A 22977-nucleotide genomic window follows, 5' to 3' on the forward strand; every position below is an offset into this window, starting at 1 on the left:
ACTAAAAAAGATGAAAAATGGGAAAGCTATGGGACCAGATAACATCTCAATTGAAGTTTGGAAATGCTTGAGTGATAACGGAATTATATGGTTAACTAATTTATTTAATACAATTGTAAAAACTAAGAAAATGTCAGATGAATGGAGGAAAAGCACTTTAATACCTATATAAAAAAATAAAGGAGACATTCAAAATTAAAATAACCATCAAGAAATTTAACTTATGAGTCATACGATGAAACTATGGGAAAGGGTAGTTGAACAAAAATTAAGGTTAGAAAAGAAGATTTCAGAAAATCAATTTGATTTTATGCCTGAGAGATCTATCACAGAAGTTATTTATCTTTTAAGAAGATTAATGGAAAATTTTAGGGAAAAGAAGAGGGACTTGCATGTGATATTTATTGACCTTGAGAAAGCATATGATAGGATACCTAGGGAAGTTCTATGGTGGGTTTTAGAAACAAAGGGTGTATGTTATAGGTATACCGATGTCATTAAGGATATGTACAATGGAGTAATGACTAATGTAAGGACTATAGATGGAGAAACTAAAGAATTTCCAACTACCATAGGTGTACATCAAGGATCTACTTTGAGTCCTTATCTTTTTGCTTTAATGATGGACCACCAATTGACTAAGAGTATTCAAAAGGAGGTTCCATAGTGTATGTTGTTTGCAGATGATATTGTATTAATTGACGAAACTAGGGACGGAGTAGAGGCTAAGTTAGAATTATGGAGAGAAACTTTGGAATCTAGAGGCTTTAGGATAAGTAAAATAAAACAAAATATATGAAATGTAATTTTAGTAATGATAGGAGGAATATTAGAGACAAAATTAAACTTGATAATGAAGAAATAAATATCACTTGTAGATTTCAACACCTTAAATCTATTATGCAAGTTGAAGGAAAAATTGAAAATGATGTAATGCATAGAGTTAAAGCAGGTTGGGTAAAATTAAGAAGTGCTTCAAGTGTGCTATGTGATCGTAGAGTACCCTTAAAATTGAAAGGGAAGTTTTATAGAACAGCTATAAGACCAGTTATGCTATATGGATCGGAATGTTGGGCGACGAAGAAACATAATATTCAAAAAGTAAAAATTACCGAGATGAGAATGTTTAAATGGATGAGAGGTATAACATTGAAAGATAAATTAAGGAATGAACATATTTGTGATAAGTTAGGTGTAACTCCTATAACAGATAAGATAAGAGAGGGACGACTCAGATGGTATGGACACTTGCAACATAGGCCTTATAGTGCACCTGTGAGGAAGAGTGACTTAGTTACTGTATGGGGCAGTAGAAGGGGTAGGGGTACACCTAAAATAACTTGGGAGGAGATAGTGAGTGAGGAATTAATATTCTTGAATCTATCAAAAGAAATGGTCCATGATCGCATAAATTGGTGGAAAATGATTCATATAACCGACCCCACTTAGTGGGACTAAGGCTTGGTTTTGTTGTTGTTGTTGTATATAAATTCTAACCAGGTTATTACAATCTTCAGCTACACATTATACATGGACAACTATCCTAACATCCAAGATGTAAGAAGATTAACCTGATAAATTTATTTTTTATTGATGACTTACATATCTGGCACATGGGGATCTTAGCTGTACTTTATGCGTTAAAAATGTTCTATATGTTTTGTATAAATTGACAGGACTGAAGAGTAATCCTGCTAAAAATATGAACTATACTGCTCTAGAATTTTTCTGATGATCAAAGAAATTGCAAAAGAACTGAAAATTTCATTCAGACATCTCCCTGTCAAGATATCTGAGACTCCCGCTGGTGACTTAAAAGAGTTAGTATTGCTAATTGCCTCCAATTTGTTGAAAGAATTTCTGTCAGAATTTGCATATGTACTGACAAATATCTTTCTTATGCAAGTAGATTACAACTTATTAATTCCACTCTTCAGAGTATATTTGGTTTTAAGGCAACACCTTTTCTTTCCCAAAGCTATAGATGTGGATGTGGAGAAGAAGTTTAAAGGGTCTATGAAGAGGGGAAATGATTAGGACATGCAAAGTCGTAAAGTAAAATGTAAGGATGTGTCAAAACCTTCAAATGAGGGAGCATTAGGCATAAATTGCTTAAAGAGTGGAGTATGGCTTCAGCAATCAAGCTTTTATATCATATTTACAAATCAAAATATTTTGGGTGATTTGTGTTCACACTTACAACTTAAAAAAGAAGAGTATATGGGTTGTGCAAGCTACTTCAGAGTGCTCTTGGATATGGAAGAAATAAAGCAATATCTTATGCTGATACAAATTTTAAATGCATAGTTGGAAATTGGCAATCTTCTCACGTTCACTATGTTAGTTGGCATCAAAGTAGCCCTTTAATTTACCACTATAGTCCACATTTCCCAGCAGAATTAGGAGTTCTAATCAAAAACTGCCTCTTTAGCCAGCAATGCAACATGGACTTGGCCAAGGGGAGAAACAATTAAAGTTGAACATTTCAAATCATCTATTAACTTGCTCTCCTAATATTGAAGTTGATGAAAAAATTTAATGGAATTTGACACCCTCCAGAGCTTTTCTCTTATTCAGCTTGGAAGTACATTAGGGGAAAGAAAATTACATTCTCTGGGCTGGGCTAAAACTCTCTAGAGTCTAGACAAAGCATTGTATTTGAAACACACTATAGCTTGGTTGGCTATTTTTTTTAGCCTGACTAGCTACAAAATAAGCTAAGTACCTTGGCTAGAGTCGCAACATGGGGCAGGTGATCAAATATCACCTGCAAGATTTGTTGTTTATGCCTTGAATCAAGCGACCATCTATTTTTTGAATGTCCAGCCCCAGTGGAGGCCCATGAGGGTGCTCTAGAAAAATGGAATGACAATTTGAGGAGGATTTCTGCAATGAGAAACTGAAGGCATGGAGAAGTATGCAGCTTAATTTGGGCTGCTACGCTAACTAGAAATGCACTTTCTTTGAAGGAAAGGTAGTAAGCTTTGATTTCATTACAAGGCAACCTATAGGAGAGATGTCAAAGGAAGTTGTGTTGGATAAAATTTTATTTTACATATCCTTAACATTTGATTTTTCTTAATTTTTAATCATATGAGAATAAATTTTTAATTCTTTTAATAGTATTTGGTATAAAGAGAAAATATGGTGGAAAAATAAGTTTACTTAATATTTTCTTTCCTCTTCTTTCCCAAATCAAATTTTTTTATCCAATGGACTCTTATGCTGTGTTTGGGAGCATGAATTGCGGATCTTAGATTTGAATTTGGGTGTGCTTGGACAAATTTCAATGCAATTTTATAGTATATCTTATTCAAATCTAATGCAAATCAAGGCCTCTCCAAATATAGTATTAATGTTTTTGAGTATTTTATTTCCATCAATTTACGTTAACTTTGCAATGTTACAGTGCAAATTAGTGAACACAAATTTGATTTTATTCATCACTAGCAACTAATTTTTCTTAATTTTTTATCATATTAGAATATTTTTTTAATGATATTTTGATATATAAAAAATATAATGAGAAATAAATTTTCTTTTCATTTGTTCGCTTATTTTTTAATTAAATTATTGATGCAAATGGAACCATGAGGATTCACTAATTAGAACATCAAAGTTCCCATTCATTTTTATTTTTTTATTTTTTTTATTACATAAAAACTTCAGCCACCAACAAATCCTTCAGACCCCCTAGTGCGACACAAAACCTACAAATCAGCGTCCTCTCCTGGATCTCGCTTCCCATTCATTTTAGTGAATAGAAATGGGGGAAAGTGTATATCATGGACATTTTAAGTGACATCCTGACACCACAAAGCTCTCCATATACGCGACTTTTTTAAGGGTAGGTGTGCACAAGGATCATATTTGGTAGATCAGAGATCGCTAATTAGCATCCTCAAACATGCATCAGCACTGAAATATTGACCACTATTTTTTTCTTTTTAATATGTTTTACTATAATAAACCACGTGATTCATGTTGTCAGCTGAACATTATGGGTCCAAAAAATAGAATGGCTGGTTCTACAAGATACAAGAATTTAAAATATAGAAATTGATTCCCACAAGGCATCCACCGAACAAAAACTTCCATACATCTTAAATTTCCATTGAACACTGCACCTACCCATCAAGAATCATTTCCAGCTATAAGAACAAAAGCCAACGGCATCCCAGCGCACAGGTAACTCTAATCAAAACTCGGAAGCACCAACATAAATGCAAGGGATCCATTAATCGTATTGATCTTCAACGCAATCATATTGTATTTCTCCATCTGGAGCCCAGCTCGATTTGTCCAGCAGGGTTGGATATGCATTCTCTCTTTCGAGAGTTACTTGAAAACAGATAGAGGACTGATGATGGATGTCAAATATGTCACTCGTGAAATGATTAATCGTTTCTGTGGTACATGTGCTGCCCGGGCAACACTCGTACTCGTCTTTTGTAATATGCAAGCACGTGGGTTCTTCCCAAGGATTAGGAGCGCGATAAGTATAGGAGTCATGTTCTCTGAAAGAGTCTGCTACCCCAACACATTTGGATCCAAAATCAAAATCGAACCTGGATGAAAGGAGGATGGCATCCAAGAGCAGATGTTGCTTCTCATTGAAATCCTTGCTCATAAAACAATGGTTACTTTGAGCAACGAAGATGCTGCTACCTTTGTGTGTGTTGTCAAAATTGCCATGTTCTTCCAGATTAAGATAGTTGTTGAGGTTGTACGATGAGGTTGATGGCAATGCATCCAATTTTGCAAGTAAATATTTCTCATCTTTTCGAACATGTCTCTCAAAATCATGGTCGCAGTAGCTGGCAAAAGTCAAGTCTGGCTTTGGAGTAAAGCCTGGACAAAGATTGGAAAGGAAGGTCGATGGAGACAGCCAACTTGTACTGGGTGTATTTCCCAGGCTTTGCCTATGATCATTGTCCCATGATAGTGGGGCAGTGACACACATGTTCATCTCTCGATCAAGAGAAGTAATTGAGAAGTTGTCTTCATCCTTCTTGTCAAAATCCCAGTCCAGCAAAAGAGAAGGTGATTCTCTTTGTAATGAAGATTCATTTGGATTATGGAATTCATCCAGCTGTTTGAGATGACTTGATGTTCCAAAACTTTTGAAAGGAAAATCAAAAGCTGAACTGCTCTTGGGGCACAAACTAGCAATTTTTCTGTCCAAATTACAATCAGATTCTCCGTATCCATACAGGTGATAGTTTTTGTAAGCACAACTGGTAATTGGACAATCAGAACCTACAATGTCCCAATTTGGGAGAACCAAATCCCTCGGTCCATTACACCCCCACACTGAAGGACCATTATCCAAGTATTCCACAAAGTTAGATTCCATGAGGTTCCTCGTATGCCTCCAGTGAACATCCTTTAAGTAAATATCGGGCTCAGGAAAGGGAAATGACTTTGATTTGGCATTGATGTCTACTTGCTTCAGCATTGGACCACTATGATGCTGTCATAAAAATTATTTTCCCGCTCATCAACTGACAGAAAGAAATTATTTGCATACAAAAATTTAACATAAGAGCCCATACATTTTTCTCTCTACCACTGGGGAGTATCCGACTGAGAAGTGTAGAGACCAAGTCACACCTGAGAAAATTTCTAATGGATGCTGTTATAGGAAGCACGAAATCAGCGAGAGCATTTATAATTTACTGAAGGCAATGAATCTAACCCCTTAGAACAGAGTTCATCAATATCAGGAAATGAGGCATCTGCCGCCCACTGACGCAGTTTCTCCCTCTTCAGAGAAAATGAGTTCTCCTCCTGGTATTGTGATCCTGAAGAATTGAGTCATTGTAGTAGAGCACATTTTACTAACCAATGCTTGAACATTTTCAGATTTAAAAAGTAGTAAGAACCACATTCATGACTTGATACTCAAAGAGTGCTAATTGCCAGCACCTAAATTTTCAAATTTTCAAGATTGGAAGTAGATAATTTCAAAGGACTAAGCAGAAAAAAACAAATTTGTTGCAATATGGTGGATGAAGAGAAATTCAGAATCTCATGATAAATCCAAAATGCTAAAAAAAAAAAAAAATGTTTCCACATCAAATTTCTGTCTCCCCATGATCTTAGCAACTAAATGTAGTATAATTGAGAAGAATCATGTTTGTGCATGCTCACATAGAAAAAGTCAGAATCAATGATTCACACAAATGTAACAATAGCTTTTGATACATTTCTATATTGCCCTATGTTTTTGACATATGCTACATGTACATGTATCCCTTTAAAATGTTATGTTCCCTCCAGAACTGCTGTACAAACAAAAGGTCAAGGCTGGGTGCACAATGTGACAGCATCAAAGTTCAAATTTTTAGTTCCAAACGAAATTTTGGGGAGCAGGGAAATTTATCGAGGAAGTTTCAACTTGGAACTGTGAACTTCATACAAAAGTTAATAAACATGTGGAACATGCATTGCTATTTATGAGTTAGTGAAACCATAACCATAAATACATACTCCTTAATATAATAATGCCATGTAGCTAAGACACGTTATTAGCTTATATCATAAGCATATAGCCATTTCTGCTGTTGGTCAATCTGGAGGCTCATTGGGCCCGAGTGACAAAAAGGAAGTATCCCTTCCCACCCCTTCAAAGATTAGAACTTAAGACCTCCAATATAGAAGTCCCATGCTCTAATCATTGGGATGTTCCCGTGGAGACAACTTATAGTCATTTCTATTAAGGGTATGAAGAAAATTGATGGTAACATACAGTTAAGTGAAAAATCAGGCCGACAAAGTGCAACAAAAAGGAATAACAACAAAGCATATTGTGAATTACTATATAACTTGTTCCATGCATAACTTGAAAGAAGGATGTCATCTTTCAAATTCTACGCACAATATACAAATTCCAAGGATACTATCAAAGTCAGAGCCCATTAAATGATACCTTCCTGTTGTTCCAAAGCTAAAAACCTCTTTAATCTTTAACCTTTCACTTCTCTGGTACTTAGTACACCCTTAGTCCACCATCAAGCAGGGGGCATACCACATCATCATCATTTATTTCTTTATTTATTTACTTGACAATTGCATATTCAACACTGTGTGTGTGTGTGTGTGTGTGTATAAAACCCTAAACATAATTTAAACTCATCCCAGGTAATTAGCAAAAATTATAAAAGTTTCACATTGTGAAAATATCTGCATGATGAGTTTAGAATCTATAGAGACTACTGCTCACAACTATGTCGCCCAGTGTGTAGCAGACAACTTTAGGTAACACTTTTCTATGCTTTTGGCGAAGCATGGGTAATGCCATGCAGTAGATGACTTCATGTTGGTGTAGTTTTTTTGGGTTTTTGGAGAACTTGAAGTGGTAGAATTTTGTGGAACCGTGATGTGCATGCTATTCTGCAGATCTTGTGGCTTGAGAGGAATGTGAGGATTCTTAATGACAAGAAGACATCTTCCTATTTGTTTCAGGATAGAGTTGTTTTCCTAGCTTCTTTTTGGGTGCTCGCTTCAGGGGTGTTTTGAGTAATTTATTTGTCTGATTCACAAAGGGACTGGAGGGCTGCCTCTGTAATTTTTTTTAGATTCTCATAATAGGGCATCTCAGAAATTGAGCATGAAAAAAGAATCATGAAAGACATAGCGTGGCAATTTAGGGTAAATCATTTGAGACATTGCTCCTGTTGGGCGTTTGGGTGAAATTGGTTGAGCGAGAGGTCTAAGGGCAAATTGAGAAGAGTTAGGCATGGAGACTGGGGATTTTTGTGCATTTAAGTTTTCTAAAATTTTTAGATAGCAAAATAGTAGTCAAGATACTAGTATGACCCAGTTTTAAGAATATAAATTGCCAAAGTTCAGAAAAATCAATGATATGAATTATTTTCAAAATAGCTTTCAAGCTCCAATAAACAAAAAAGGAAGGTAGGACCTAGCATTCCACTGTGCATCATATTATGAAAAGAGCAATGAGGCAACACAAAATCTATATGAAAATAGATGCATAAATACATACAAACAAGGTCCTTGCTTCTTTGCCTAGCAAAACAAAAGAAAAGGTTCTTGCCTCTTTCAACAAAGTGCACATGTAGCAACAGGTACTCATCACCAAATGCTGACTACACTAAATTATCCATAAACAAGTAGACAATAAACCAAGGCAATCTTGATCCCACATTAGGGTAACAAAAGATTGCCTATATCATTTAGGCCACCTATTCGGCACACTTATTTTCAGCATAGATTTAAGACAATATGCCTCAATTAGAGAGTGACTTATAATTTTCTCCCATGCTTGGGTTACTTTGTAATTATGTGTTTTAGTTAATTGTATGCCATAGATACTTCACAGTTGTATGTTTGAGAAACTATTCAACCAAATTTGATTCAGAAGTGTTCTCTTCCTTCTCCCTCTATGTATAACATATACCTCTTTTTTCTTCCTTCTTCATTCTTCTCCTTTCTTCTTCTTTATCCCTTCTCTTCTCTTCTTTCTCTTTTTCTTCCTAAATTCTTTCTTTTTCCCAGAAATCCTTCCTGTTCCACATCACAGAGATATTTGGAAAGGGCTTGAGAAATCCAATCCAAACATTACACAATTGCAGCCATGAATGCTATGATTGACTATCTACCAAAAATTGTAGGCGCTTATATTATAACTATGGATTCATGAATTAGGATTTCTATTCTAGTTTGGAAATTTAGTTATCCTACATTTTTAGTTAATTTAGGAATTATCCTGGGTTTGTTAATTCTTCAGAGTTGTTTTGTAATTTTATTATTTTACTTAAAATGCAGTGTATAACTACTTTCTTTGTGTATACTATGTTTATTATTCAGTTATAAATTGAACTCATATTTCCTTTTATCTCTCACCTCCACTTCTCCTTCTTCCCTCTCCTTATTTCTTCTTCATCTTCTTCTTCCATCTACTCTTTTCTCTCACCTTTAATTCTCTCTCCATTCTTTTGTTTCTCTGTTCTTCCTTCTCCTCCCCCTCTTCTCCCTGTTCTCTCTTTTCTTCCCTGTTTTCTCTCTCTAATCTTTTCTATTTCTCTCTCTTCTCCATTTCTTTGTTATTCTACAACTAATTGGTATCAAAACAAACCATGGATCCACTATGCTTCAACCAGAGCCCAACTCTAAAAATGATTCACTACCTTCAAATCTCTGCCATAGACAATCACCATTGTTTGTCCATCAACCACCATATACTTCTTGCATTCCCACTGTTCCTATCTAACAAAAAAGCAGATAGTTGTGAAAAGCGTTATTTGTCTGGGCTGAAATTACTTACAGCCCACAGCACTGTCCCTGTTATCCCATTGCTGAACATTGCTCGTCCATAAGACCAATGTTGCTTGCATCTAGTAGATTTAGGTATGAAGAGATTCAAAAGAGAAAAAAATTACATGTTCTGATCTGATTCATCCAGAGTATAAGGGAGCCTTTCCATAGACATTGACATTGCCAGTGAGTATTGATGCCAGCCAGAATATTCACCGACATGATCAGAAATGCTGAGTGATCCAGCGAGCCAAGCATAAACCAAAACCCATTAGTAACTGCCATAAAATATGTTGGAACATCGAGCCACCAGCTGCTTCAAAGTCCTTCCACCATCACAAGCCTCCCCATGGTCACAGCCCTTCCATCATCACGTGAAGCCTTCCCTTTGTTGCAGCTCCTCCCCATCATTGCAGCCCCCACTTTTTCCAGATTGTCAAAACAACATCTCACTTCAGGACTTTGAAATTGCAGCTTTGCAAGCAGGATACCCAACTTATTTCCTTCATTATCTGATACTGGCTTGCTAGAAAAGAGCAACTACCAAATCAACACACAAACAACAGGTAGCTTTACTCACCACTCACTGGAATCTACCAAAGAAATACTAAAGGAAACTCACCACTCTAAAGATAAAATTATACAAATAACTGACCACTTTAGAGAATACAGTTCTTAAAGGATGAAGTTCACCGCTCGCATAGGAGATACAGAACTAAAGAGAAACAAAGCAAAGGCTAACCAATTTTCTTCAAAAACACTCTATTTGCTAATACATGCCTATGCATGCTTTTATATGCTTGGAGCAGTCCTCCAAGCATAGGAAAATGCTACTCTCTGTTTTCTAGCTAAAAATAATTGACATTGACAAAGCAAAGACTCAAAATAAGAGCTTAACATGTTTTTTACATAGGGAAAACAAACAGATGGAGTTTAAACTGGAAAACTGGCAAACTGCAAACTAAAATTCAAATGGCTATAACTTCTAGCAGACAACTCCAATTAATGTGTAATTTAATCTGTTGAAAAGAAAAATTCTTCAACTCTAATCCATAGCTAAACATGCATATTTTCAAGCTCTAGAACCTTTTCAAATCAGCCACAAAATTGATTCAAAACCTTCATCCGCAACTTCAAGAACTGAATTTGTTTGCATCATCAAGTCACCTTCCAGCAGCTCAAATTCACTTGAACTCTCTGTGCACTCCCTTGTGTCATGCTCCCCTAATTGAAGAAGACTCGTCCTTGAGTCATATGTTCTATCATCACCATAATAAGGAGACCAATCAGCAACATTGAAAGTGTTTGAAACATCATAATCAGTTGGAAATTCAGTTCTATAAGCATTTTCACCAATCCGCTTGGGAACTTTGAATGGGCCATTAGCCTTTGGCCTTAACTTTCGAAATTGGCCTCGAGGGAATTTCCCCTTTCCAGGGTGAATCTAAACCAGATCACCTTCTTTGAATTCATCAAATCTTTTATGTTTGTTGGCTTGATCAACATACTTTTCGCTTCACAATCTTCTCATGAATCTGTTCATGCAACTCCTAAATTTGTTTAGCTCTTTCTTCCACTTCTCCGCTAAAATTATTAGTAGTTGGAAGAGGAATCAAATGTTAGGATTCCCAAATCCATTGGGATTTCTAGTTAATGGGTTAGGATTCCCAAATCAATTAGAATTTCTATTTAAGGTTATGATTGTGAAATCAATCATGGTTTCTATTTAGTGTGTTAGGAATCCCAAATCTATTGGGGTTTCTATTTAATGTTATGAGTCCATTAAGGGCTTGGATTGGGAATTTTTACTTTCATAATAGGAGTAGGATTCCTTACCCTACACAAACACACACACACACACACACACATATACATATGTAACCTTATGGGACTTTTTTCATTCAAGCAATAACATAATTCAAAGCCTTTGGCTAATTTGGAAGCAAATCCCCTCAAAGTGATCAACCCTATTTTCTCTTTCTATTTTCCATCCTTTCAATTTACCCAATGTCTCTGTAATAATACCTTAGGGTTTTATCATTTGGTATAAGAGACAGAGTTCTTGTGGATGTCTTTAACATCTTGGAGTTCTTGATCTTCACTCATACGCAATGGCCTCGGAAAATTTAACTAAGTCCTAGATGGAAGTAAAGCTAAAGGCTAAACTTAGCAATATGTTTAAGTCTCTATTTGAAGAGATCCAGGCATCCCTCTCTAAACTACTTAGTGCATCTTCCCATAAAGAGAGAGAAGATGATGCCTTTACGTTTAGCTAATCATAGGGAGCAACTATATATGCCTAGAGGAGGTTACCAAGGAGAGCGTGATCATGTCCTCTTCAAAAGAAGGTGGGATTTCCTTGGTGGGATAGTATTGACCCTATTGGTTGGTTTCTAGGGTTGAAAAATACTTTCACTTTCACTCCATTCCACAAACATCTAAATTTGAAATAGCTGCTATTAATGTGGATGACAATGCTATTCAATGGTATGACTGGGTTGAAGCTCATTATGGAATGTCTTCATGGGAAAAACTAGATTTTGGATTACTTGTCCGATTTGAGCCCACTAGATATGAGAATATTAATGGAGATCTAGCCAAGATATACCAAACTAACATTGCCTTGGACTACCAAACACGATTTGAGTACCTATCAAATAGAACTAAAGAATGGAATGAAAGCCAACTCATTGGTACTTTTATTGAAGGTCTCCTACTTGACATTTGAAGTGAGGTCAAAGTGTGTCGGCCTTGAACTATGACCGCCGCAATTTCCTTATCATGGTTAGAAGAAAAGAAGTTGGGAGAAGAATGACGCCACTCCAAGAAAACCATTAGTAAACAGAATGTTAGTAGCACTATCACACCACCTGCTCCTTGTATCCTTCTACCAAATGGTTGACTCGGGAAGAACTTAAAGAACGAATGACAAGGAATCTATGTTGGCATTGTCATGAGAAGTAGCATAGGGGCACCGTTGCAAAAAGGAGTCACTTGATGATCGAACTAGTGGAGGAGCCAAAAGAGGTTGAGGATGACTATGCTGATTCAGATCAGAAAGGTATGGAATCTAATCATAATGATGAATCTATCACTTCTTTTTTGCGTGCTTTAGTTGGGTATGAGAATCCTCAAACCATGAAAATTAATGAGTTACTAAACACCACCTATCACTATCTTAATTGTTATTGGTAGCACTAATAATATTATGGATACTGAAATTGCTAAATGACTACCCTATCCAATGAAGCAATGTGAAAAGTTTGGGTACTAAATGGTTACGCACTTACGTGATATAGCTTGAAAACTTTCAAAACTAGTTACGAAGTTTGCCATGAATGGCCAGAGAGTGACTCTTATAGGCAAACATTGTGGTAATGTCACTACAATTTCAAGCCATCATATGGAGAAGTTTCTTAAGAAGGAGCGATATGGCTTCCTAGTACAACTTCGAGCACCAAAGGAGTTACAACATCACTCTTTCTAGGATGAAGGGCTAGAATCTCTTATTTCAAAATTAAGGATTGCCACCTTAGCAAACACGTTTTCACCGCATTCCTTCATTGCCAAGTAGCATCCCTACTAATTTCAAGCCTTATCGCTATCCTTTGAAAAAAAAAAAAAAGGAAATAGAAAAGATAGTGAAAGAAATCTTAGATGCTAGCATGATTTAACCAAGTGTTAGTCAATATTCTTCTCCTATCTTATTGGTGAAGAAGGATGGTTCTTGGTGGGTGTGTATTGATTATCGAGCATTGAACAAGAGCATTGTGAAGGATAAATATCCTGTCCCTATTGTGGATGAGTTGTAAGATAAGTTGGGAGATGCCTAGTAGTTCACCAAACTCAACATGAGATCAAGTTATCACCATATTTGGGTACATGAGGATGATATTCAAAAAAAATGTGTAGAACTCACGATGGCCATTACAAGTTCTTGGTTATGCCTTTTGGGTTAACCAATGTGCCTTCCACCTTCTAGAGTCTCATGAATGACATTTTCTAACCTTACCTGCATAAGTTTGTTCTTGTATTTTTTTATAATATCCTAATATATAGCTCATTTCTTGAAGATCATTCATGTCACTTGCGAATTGTACTCACCACTCTTCGTAAGCATCATCTGCTCGTCAAGAAATCTAAATGCAACTTTGGTCAATCGCATGTGGACTATCTTGGGCATATCCCCAAGAAGGTGTTTCAATTGATCCTTGTAAAATACGAGTGATGACTAGCTTATTTCACAAACAATCAAGATAGTACAAGGATTTTTTGGGTTGGTTGGTTACTACTACAAGTGTGTCTAGGATTATGGAAAGATTAGCACTCCTCTAACGACTCTACTTAAAAAAAGATGCATTCAAATGGAGTGAGAAAGCTCAACAAGCCTTTGTCAAGCTTAAGCAAGCAATGCCCACCACACTAGTTCTCACCTTTCCATATTTCAACTACGTGTTCATCATTGAGTATGATGCATCAGCAGTTGGCATTGGTATGATGCATCAGCAGTTGGCATTGGTGCAGCTTTAACGCAAGATGGATACTCATTGCTTTTACCAATAAGGTTTTTTCTCCATCCCACATCAGCATGTTTATTAATGACAAAGAAATGCTTGCCATTGTGCATGCAGTTCCAAAGTGGAGAGTGTATTAAATTGGCTGACATTTCCAAATCCAAACTGATCACAAGAGTTTGGAGTATTTTTTGGAGCAACAAATCTGTTCCATGGAACAATAGAAGTGGGTCAATAAGTTGTTGGGCTATGACTATGAGACCATTTATGAGAAGGAAGCCGAGAATGTGGTGGCATATGCACTCTCACGACTTTTTGCACCTACATATACCACTCTTGACCAAATCAAGAAGGAATGGTGGCAAAATTTGGAGATTAGAGATATCATCCAAAGGCTACAAGAGGAGCCAAATTCTGTCCCTCCTTACTTTTGGGACTCTTTAAACTTACCTGTGTAAGGGGAAGATTTTATTAGTGCGTAACTCATCCCACAAGCAAACCATACTGCAAGAATTGCCCACATCACTGGTTGCAGATCATTTTGGATTTCTTATAACCTAAAATCGCATTTCTCAGTAGTGTTCTTGAAAGGGAATGAAGGGTGAAGTCAGAACTGCAGAATGTGATATTTGTCAACGACTGAAGGGTGAAACTTGTGGCAAGTCTAGATCTTCTACAGCTTCCTCATATTTCAAAAGAAACTTGGACTGATATCTCCATGGATTTCATTGAGGGGCTGCCATCCTCTCATGCTATATCTACAATTTTTGTTGTTGTGGACCGCATCACAAAATATGCTCATTTTTGTGCTCCTTATGTTGCTACAAGTGTTGCTCATACTTTTGTTGAGAACATTGTCAAGCTGTATAGAATTCCTTAGTCTATTTCAGTGATCCTAACAAAGTATTACCAAGAACTTTTGAAAGGAGCTTCTCCATTTGCAAGGAACACAATTAAACACAAGCATTACATATCATCCACAATCAAATGAGCACATTGAAGTTTTTAGCAGGTGCTTTGAGACTTATTTTCATTTCTTTGCTAGCAACAAACCAAAGGATTAGGAATGTACAATGGCCTCCATGGGCCGAATGGTGGTACAATACCACATATCATTCCTCCATCAAATTGACTCCATTCAAGGTTGTTTATGGTCGAGCTCCACCTGTCTTTGCTAGATATTCAATTGGATCCTCCATAATTGATCAAGTTGATAAGTCATTAAATGTTCGAGGCAAAGTGCCTTATGAAAAATCTTCCTACAACTCAAAACTCATATGAAACAGCAAGCTGATAAACATCACAGTGAAAGGGAATTCTTAGTAAGAGATTGGTTTTTCTCAGGCTACAGCCCTATAGAAAGATTATTATGACTGTTTGTTCTTGAATAAAGTTGTTTTAGTTATATGGGCTTTATAAGATCCTAGAAAGCATAGGCCATATTAATCATCATCTCAACTTACCAACAATTCTAAGGTACATTCAATTTTTCATGTCTCTTGCCTTAAAAAGAAGTTAGGGGAGTTCGTTATTGTACAACACCACTTGCCTGACATTGCGCCTATAGGTAAGGTTCAAGTGCAGCCATAAGCAATTTTGGATCGTCGAATTGTCAAGCATAGAAGTCAAGACATCACAAAAGTTTTAGTTCACTAGCCTCACTTACCAGCTAAAGATGCAACTTGGTAAACTTATCAAACCCTTGGAAAGGTGATTCCCGGAGTTTATTTCTACTCAACGTTGAGGACAATGCTAATTTGAAGGAGGAGGGAATGTTAGTATTCCCAAATCTATTGGGATTTCTTATTAATGTGTTAGGATCCCAAAATCAATTGGGATTCCTATTTAATGTTATGATTCCCAAATCAATTATGATTTCTATTTACCCTATGTTTTTGGAGAGACCTTGGATTTGGAGTTGTATTTGATTTAAATAAGATGTAATATAAAATTGTATTGAAATTTTTCCAAATCCACCCAATCCAAATCAAGGTCAGAAATTCATGCTCCCAAATGCAGCGTTAATGTGTTAGGATTCCCAAATCAATTGGGATTTCTATTTAATGCTATGATTACCAAATCAATGAGGATTTTTATTTAGTGTATTATGATTCCTATATCAATTAGGATTGAATCCATTAAGGACTTGGATTTGGATTTTTCACATTCCTAGTAGGAGTAGGGTTCCCTACCTTATATATATGTAACCTTATAGGGCTTTTTCATTCAAGCAATAATATAATTTGGAGCCTTTGACTAAGTTGGAGGCAGATTCCCTCGAAGTGATCAACCCTATTTTCTCTTTCTATTTTCGACCCTTTCAATTTCCCCAATTTCCCTATGATAAAACCCTAGGGTCTCATCACCAAATCCATGGACACAGTGCAATCTGGCCATAAACAGCCTGAAAAGGACTACAACTACTGCTTTGGTCAGATGAATGATTGGGAGCAAATTCAACATGTGGCAAAACAAGATCCCAATCCTTAATATTTTTCTTAACCAAAATCCTCAAAATATTTCCCAAAGTCCTATTTACAACCTTTGTTTGGCCAATAATTTGGGGATGACAAATTGCAACAACTCCCATTGGACTCATATTTGGAAGACAGCAGCCCCTTCAAAGGTTTCCTTTTTTGTTTGGGAGTCCACACATGGAAATATTTTAACCCTTGACAAGCTGCAGAAAAGGGGCCTTACAATCACAATTCACAAATATGAGTTTCCTTTGTATGGCTCTATCCTTGGCTGGACAGCAGTGGTTTACGGCAAACTTCATACGAGGGGAGATTTGGTCTTGGAAAGGCATCAAAGCGACCAAGGAAAAGCAAAAGGCTCTGAACCTCATCCCCCTCACCATATTTCAGTGTGCTTGGAAAGAAAGAAATAAGAGAGCCTTCAAAGATACAACTACTCCGCTTCAGATTTGCAAAGAGCAGTGGATTGCTATTGTTGCCAGCTGGCTTAGTGGGCAAATTATTAGTGATCATAATGTAATCCTTGACGTTTGCGACACTCTACAAAGTGATCGATGTTTTGCACCATAAGATGGGCCGGATGGCATCCCCTTGATGCCTTTCTAATATAAATTTCTCTTCCTTGATAAAAAAAAATAATAATTGGAGGATAACAAGTGGTTCTGAATTGAAGATGAGTTCCAAGCTTTCTCCAAAGTGTGCGCCAAAACTGACTCATAAAGTTGGAATCCATTTATGAAATAACTGTTTTTGGAATACCATGAAGTTTGACAATCTCTCTAAATTATAGATCAGTCACATTAGCAACATCTAGAGTCTAGTTACATGGAAAAAGAAGTTCCATTTTAGAGAAACGACCTATCACCACCACGATAGAATCTTTTTTTTTTTTTCTTTTTTCAGAGCTCCTAGGCAATCCAAGGACATAATCCCTATTGGCATCTTCCCATTGAGCTTTAGCTACTAGCAATGAAGTGTAAAATCCAGCGTTTTGACTATGAATTTTGGCTATATGGTATGTTCCATAACCCTTAATAATCCTAGTGGCATCTCTTTCCATCTTTGGCCAATGGTAAAGAACCTTGTCCAACAAGACCTCTGCCATGAAATTTAAATATAATAGCCTCCCTTAGAGAACCTTGTGGAATTCACAAACAGTTCTTCAAAAGAAAACCATCCAGCCCTAGAAAATGTTTAGAAGTCCCATTTGCATACTATTCCTACGTCTTCCCGAAATCACCATCTAATTTGTACAAATTTTGTCTCCTTGAAAAGAAAACCATCCAGCCCTAGAAAATGCTTAGAAGGCCCATACGCATATTATGCCTATATCTTGCAGAAATCACCATCTAATTTGTACAAATCTTTCAACACTTCAAAACCTACAACTTTCACCTGCATAGTAATTAGCAAAGAATGCCTATGGCTTAAAGCATCAGCAACAACATTTTGAACTCTAGATCTATGCTAAATAGAAAAGCTTAAAGATTTGAGAAATTCAGCCCATGGTGCATGACACCAACTAAGTTTCTGCTCCCTATGAAGAATCTTTAATGTTTCATGACTAGAGTAGAGCATAAATGGCTTTGAACACAAATACTGACTCCAATGGTCAAAAGCACGGTCAGTCATAAAATTCTTTGTCATAAACAGAATATTTTCTCTGAGAATGACTGAGCCTTTCACCATTAAAAGTAATAGCTTTACCTCCTTGGCTATGGACTGCACCAATTCCAACGTTGAAAGTGTTGTAATATGTGGCTCATATGTTGAGTGGAAGGCATGTACAAAGAGAAAACATGGAAGAAAACAAGAATGCCAACTTGCAGGAGGAAACCGTCGACAGTTTGGTCCAGGTGTAGAGAAACAATCGATTGTTTTGTCTTATTACATCGACTGTTTGCTCTCAGTATTAAATTGTCGACAGTATGTCTGAAACCGTCGACGGTTTGGCTCGGGAGCTCTACGTTGGTTTTCAAACTTAGAACTGGGAAGTTGATAGGATGGGTTTTGGAGGGAAAGCCTCCAGGAAAGTTATATATATACATGTTGTATAACATAACTCAGTGTCTTTGGACAAAAGATAGTGAAAATTCCATTGTCGTTTGCTCCCTTGGATATAGGCATTGTCAAACCACGTAATTTTTCGTGTCATTTTTTATTGCTTTTATTATAATCTGTGTGATTTTGTTTTCTGTATATTTCTGTAACGACTCGGAAAATACTGATATTTAAATATTAAAGAGAGAGGAAAATGGAAACAGGAACAGAAGGAGGTAGCAAATTTCGTCGACAAATACAGAGTTTCGTCGACGAGTGCATAAGGAAATTTGTCGACGAATACAGGGTTTCGTCAACGAGAAACTACCGAGCGAAGAATGGGCTGCTTTGAATTTCATCGATGAATACAGGGTTTTGTCGACGAATTTAATGAAGGACTTGTCGACGAGGTGACGTGTCTTATCAACGAATTTGGCAGTATAAATAGTGGAAAACCGAGATTTTTATCATTTTCAGCGCCCTTCTCTCTCTCCTCTCTCTCACTTCTCTCTTCGTTTCCGGGCCTGTTTCTCGCCGGATCGAAGATCTAAGGCTACCACGACTATCCTGGCAAAATTCTTTGTAAGTCTGCCAGAGCTGATCGTTGGAAAAGTTATGTTGGATTTCGTCCCAATCTCAGGGTAAGGCATTTTATTCAGTATTTGTCTTTCCCTCAGTTATAAGAAATGTTGTAGGTAAGAAAATACTAATATTTTGTTCTGGAGGATTGTGTTTTCAGGAAGTTGAGATAAGAACCCTGTGGGCATAGAGCCAGAATTTTATAGGGGCTTTTCAAGGTTAAGGTAAGAGAAATATGCTATGCTAGGATTTTAAGAATATTAACAGAGTTTCATAGACACACACACATATATATATACACCAATTATTATGCAGTTTCTATAGAATGAATGTTTTAATGTTGTGTGGCCTGAGGAGATATTTATCTTATGTAGATTTATATAGATTTTATTCAGTTCATTATATCATAGTTTTCACAAAATGTTATGTTTTCCTGAATACCATAACACATAGTTTATAAAGATAGATTATACAGTTATAGCATCGAGATGCTACAGTTACCCAGATTTTACAATACAGAATTATAGCGTATGATTATTTTGGGAACATAATGAAAACAGAAAAGGTATATATATATATATATAGATGTATTTATATAATATCAGAACCCTGTGGAGTTATTACAGACAGATACAGTTTACAGAGCACGGTACCATTGCTATATACAGATAGAGTGCAACCACATATTTCAGATAATGTGTGGGTACAGTCTAACCATGTTCGGAGTGGATGCAGCTCCCCAGTACGCTGGGTAGAGGGGGCCGGTTAGACGAGGTAGCAGTCAGTCCCACGCTTAGGAGTGGATGCAGTTTGGCCGGGCTGAGGTAGTGTAGAGTATGATGACAACCCTGTCATGAGGGGTCAAATCATGACGTATAGAGTCCCAGGGATAAAGCACAGTTATGTATATGTATACAATTTTACAGTATACGATAAGTATAGTATGGTATTATTAGTATGAAAAGTAGAAAATACAGACAATACAGTATATTTTAAATTGTGAAAGAAAGATATGCTTTACAGATTATTTATTTCATTACAGTTCAGTTACTACTTAAAAGTATTCTTAACTTTGTTGCCACACACTAGTAATAGCATATTTCCACTTACTGAGTGTCAACTCACCCCATTACTTTATCATTTTTCAGGTGAGCCGGTTAGGCGAGCAGATCAGGCTCGCGGGTAGAGAGAGTTTTGATTACCCTGATTATAGGGTAAGTTTTTGACAGAGTTGTGTATATTTTTGGGTAGATGATACTGGAGGGGTTAGTCTTGTATGGCTATGGTGAATATATACTGGATTTTGGTATTGTATAGTATATATATGTGAATGGTTGTATGATTTATGTTTCTGCTGCTTAGGTATGGATATATATATATATATAAAAGGATAGAATTTTGAGAATGTTACAGTTTGGTATCAGAGCCTACGTTACTAGGTTCTGTAGACTCCAGAGTGCAGCGGAAAATAATACCAGAATATAGGGAAAAGATTTGAGGTTTTGTTTTGTGATCTGGATACGGAATTTCGTGATTGCTCTGTGCTTTTCCTGGGGTGACGATTCCAGGAAAACCATAGTAAACTGTCGACGAGTCATGTGTTTGGGATTGCAAAAGTGGACTTTGGGATTAGGATCAGGAGGGATGGTTAATAGAGAATTTGGAATTTTAGTTGAATAAGTTGGGTCTGTAGGGAAATAGAATTCTGAAACGGTGTTCTATGCGTTTGCAGGATGGACCCAGGAGGCAATAGCGCTCACGCTAGTGGGAATGATGGTGCTAGTCCTTCTGACGCAGCAGGTGGGGATTCAGACGCTGTGCTACGCAGTGTGGCTCAGCAAGTTATGGCTAAGATAGCGCGGAATTCTAGAGAGCAGGGAGGTCCATATCCAGTTCAGGGATGCACTATAGAGAAATTTATAAAGAAGAACCCGCTAGCTTTTTCTGGAGCGACTGACCCTGCAGTTGCTGAGAATTGGGTGCAGGAGGTAGAGAAGATCCTGACAGTACTTCACTGCACCGACGAGCAAATAGTTATGTACGCTATGTACAGACTAGTAGGGGGAGCTAAGAGATGGTGGACAACCACTAGACTATTGTTGGAGCAGAGGACGACTCTAGTGCCGATGACCTGGGCCCGTTTCAGGGACATATTCTTTGATAGATACTATCCTACTTCAGTCAGAGAGGCCCGAATTCAAGAGTTCCTGAGCCTGTCCAAGGGGTCGATGACCGTCCAGCAGTACGCAGCGAAATTTATCGAGCTCTCGCGTTTCTGCCCATATATCGTCCCCGATGAAGTAAAGAAGGCCAGAATGTTCGAAAGGAATCTGAAGCGAGATATCTACAGGCAGGTGGCAGTACTGAGGATCCAGGATTTTACAGAGTTGGTTGACAGGGCCATTATAGCAGAGGAAAGTTTACCGAAAGAGATTGAGGCACAGAGTCAGAAGAAAAGGACTGCACCCTCGAGCTTTCAGGTGGGTCCCAGCCGAGGCCCTTGGAAGGGAGGTAGATCTGGTGGAGGTCAGAGACAAATAGTAGAGCAGGGTGGATTCCGGGGCAGTCAGCCTCCCGCCACTTGTGCCAGATGTGGACGGAGACACCCGGGTGAATGTCGATTTGGGGAGAATGTTAGCTACCGCTGCGGAAGACCCGGTCATATGGCTCGATCCTATCAAATGACACCAGGTTATGTACCGGCTCCTAGGCCATTTCGGGAAGATACCAGGTGCCCCGCGGAGGTCAGCAGAGAAATACCGCACCGGCAAGGGTTTACACATTGACACCGGGAGACATTGAGACAGCTGGAGACGTGGTCACAGGTACCCTTACCGCTTTACCATATACAATTGTTGTTTTGTTTGATACAGGATCCACTCATTCCTTTATATCGGCGGGGTATGTCAGAATAACTGGGGTAGAAACTCAGCTACTAGATGTAGAACTATCTGTGGGTACACCGATAGGATCTGTGGTTAAATGCAGGAGGGTACTTCGGAATTTTCCAGTAAGTATTCAAAAGAGAGTGTTGTTAGCCGATCTTGTGGTCCTAGATATGCAGGGATTCGATGTGATACTGGGCATGGATTGGTTAGCAAATTATCACGCAAGTATTGATTGTCATCTGAAGGAAGTAATTTTTAGACCCCCAGGCAAGTCAGAGTTTAGATTTGCGGGTTCACGTGTACGTGCCTCACCACAGCTAGTGTCGGCTATTCAGGTGAGGAGATTGTTACAGGGTGGTTGCCAGGGGTATGTCGCATACATAAAAGAATTGCCAAAAGAAGAATTGAGACAAGCTGACATACCAGTGGTGAGGGAATTCCCATATGTATTTCCAGAAGAATTGTCTAGTTTGCCATCAGATCATGAGATTGAGTTCACTATAGATTTGTTGCCGGGATCTGCACCAGTATCGAAAGCACCATACCATATGGCCCCGGTCGAGTTAAAAGAATTGAAAGAATAGTTACAAGAATTGCTGGATAAAGCTTTTATCAGGCCCAATGTATCGCCTTAGGGTGCGCCAGTTCTGTTCATGAAAAATAAAGATGGAACCATGAGACTATGCATTTATTATAGGGAGATAAATAAATTGACAGTCAAGAATAAATATCCTCTCCCTAAGATCGATGATTTATTTTATCAGCTCCAGGATCTGCGGTCAGGTTATCACTAGGTGAAAGTTAAAACAGAGGACATTTCGAAGACTGCATTTCATACCAGGTATGGGCATTATGAGTTTTTAGTGATGCCATTTGGGTTGACTAATGCACCAGCGGTTTTCATGGATTTGATGAATCGGGTGTTCCACCAATAGTTGGACTAGTTCGTGGTTGTATTTATTGATGATGATATACTAGTCTACTCGAGGAGTTTTGAGGAGCATGAGCATCATTTGAGACTGGTGTTACAGGTATTAAGGGAAAGGAAATTATATGCAAAATTCAAGAAATGTGAGTTCTGGTTAAGGCAGATTACTTTTTTCGACCACGTGATCTTAGAAGCAGGAGTATCAGTTGATCCAAGTAAAATAGAGGCAGTGGTGAATTGGGAGAGGCCGGAAAATGTTCAGGAAGTCAGGA

General features: G+C 37.6%; 1 protein-coding gene across 1 annotated transcript in view; it reads right to left on the reverse strand.

The window, feature by feature from the left end:
* Positions 1–3982: 3982 nt before the first annotated feature.
* LOC131155441 (uncharacterized) overlaps positions 3983–22977 on the reverse strand; it is a 36612-nt gene continuing 17617 nt past the window's right edge. Inside the window, exons 6-8 of the mRNA XM_058108574.1 lie at positions 5699–5804; positions 5556–5613; positions 3983–5473 (exon numbers count right to left, since the gene is read on the reverse strand). Of these exons, the coding sequence (XP_057964557.1) occupies positions 4238–5473; positions 5556–5613; positions 5699–5804 (1400 nt within the window). The 3' untranslated portion in view covers positions 3983–4237. The remainder of the gene's footprint in view (positions 5474–5555; positions 5614–5698; positions 5805–22977) is intronic.

Source organism: Malania oleifera, chromosome 5, assembly GCF_029873635.1.
Source record: "Malania oleifera isolate guangnan ecotype guangnan chromosome 5, ASM2987363v1, whole genome shotgun sequence".
Taxonomy (NCBI): domain Eukaryota; kingdom Viridiplantae; phylum Streptophyta; class Magnoliopsida; order Santalales; family Ximeniaceae; genus Malania; species Malania oleifera.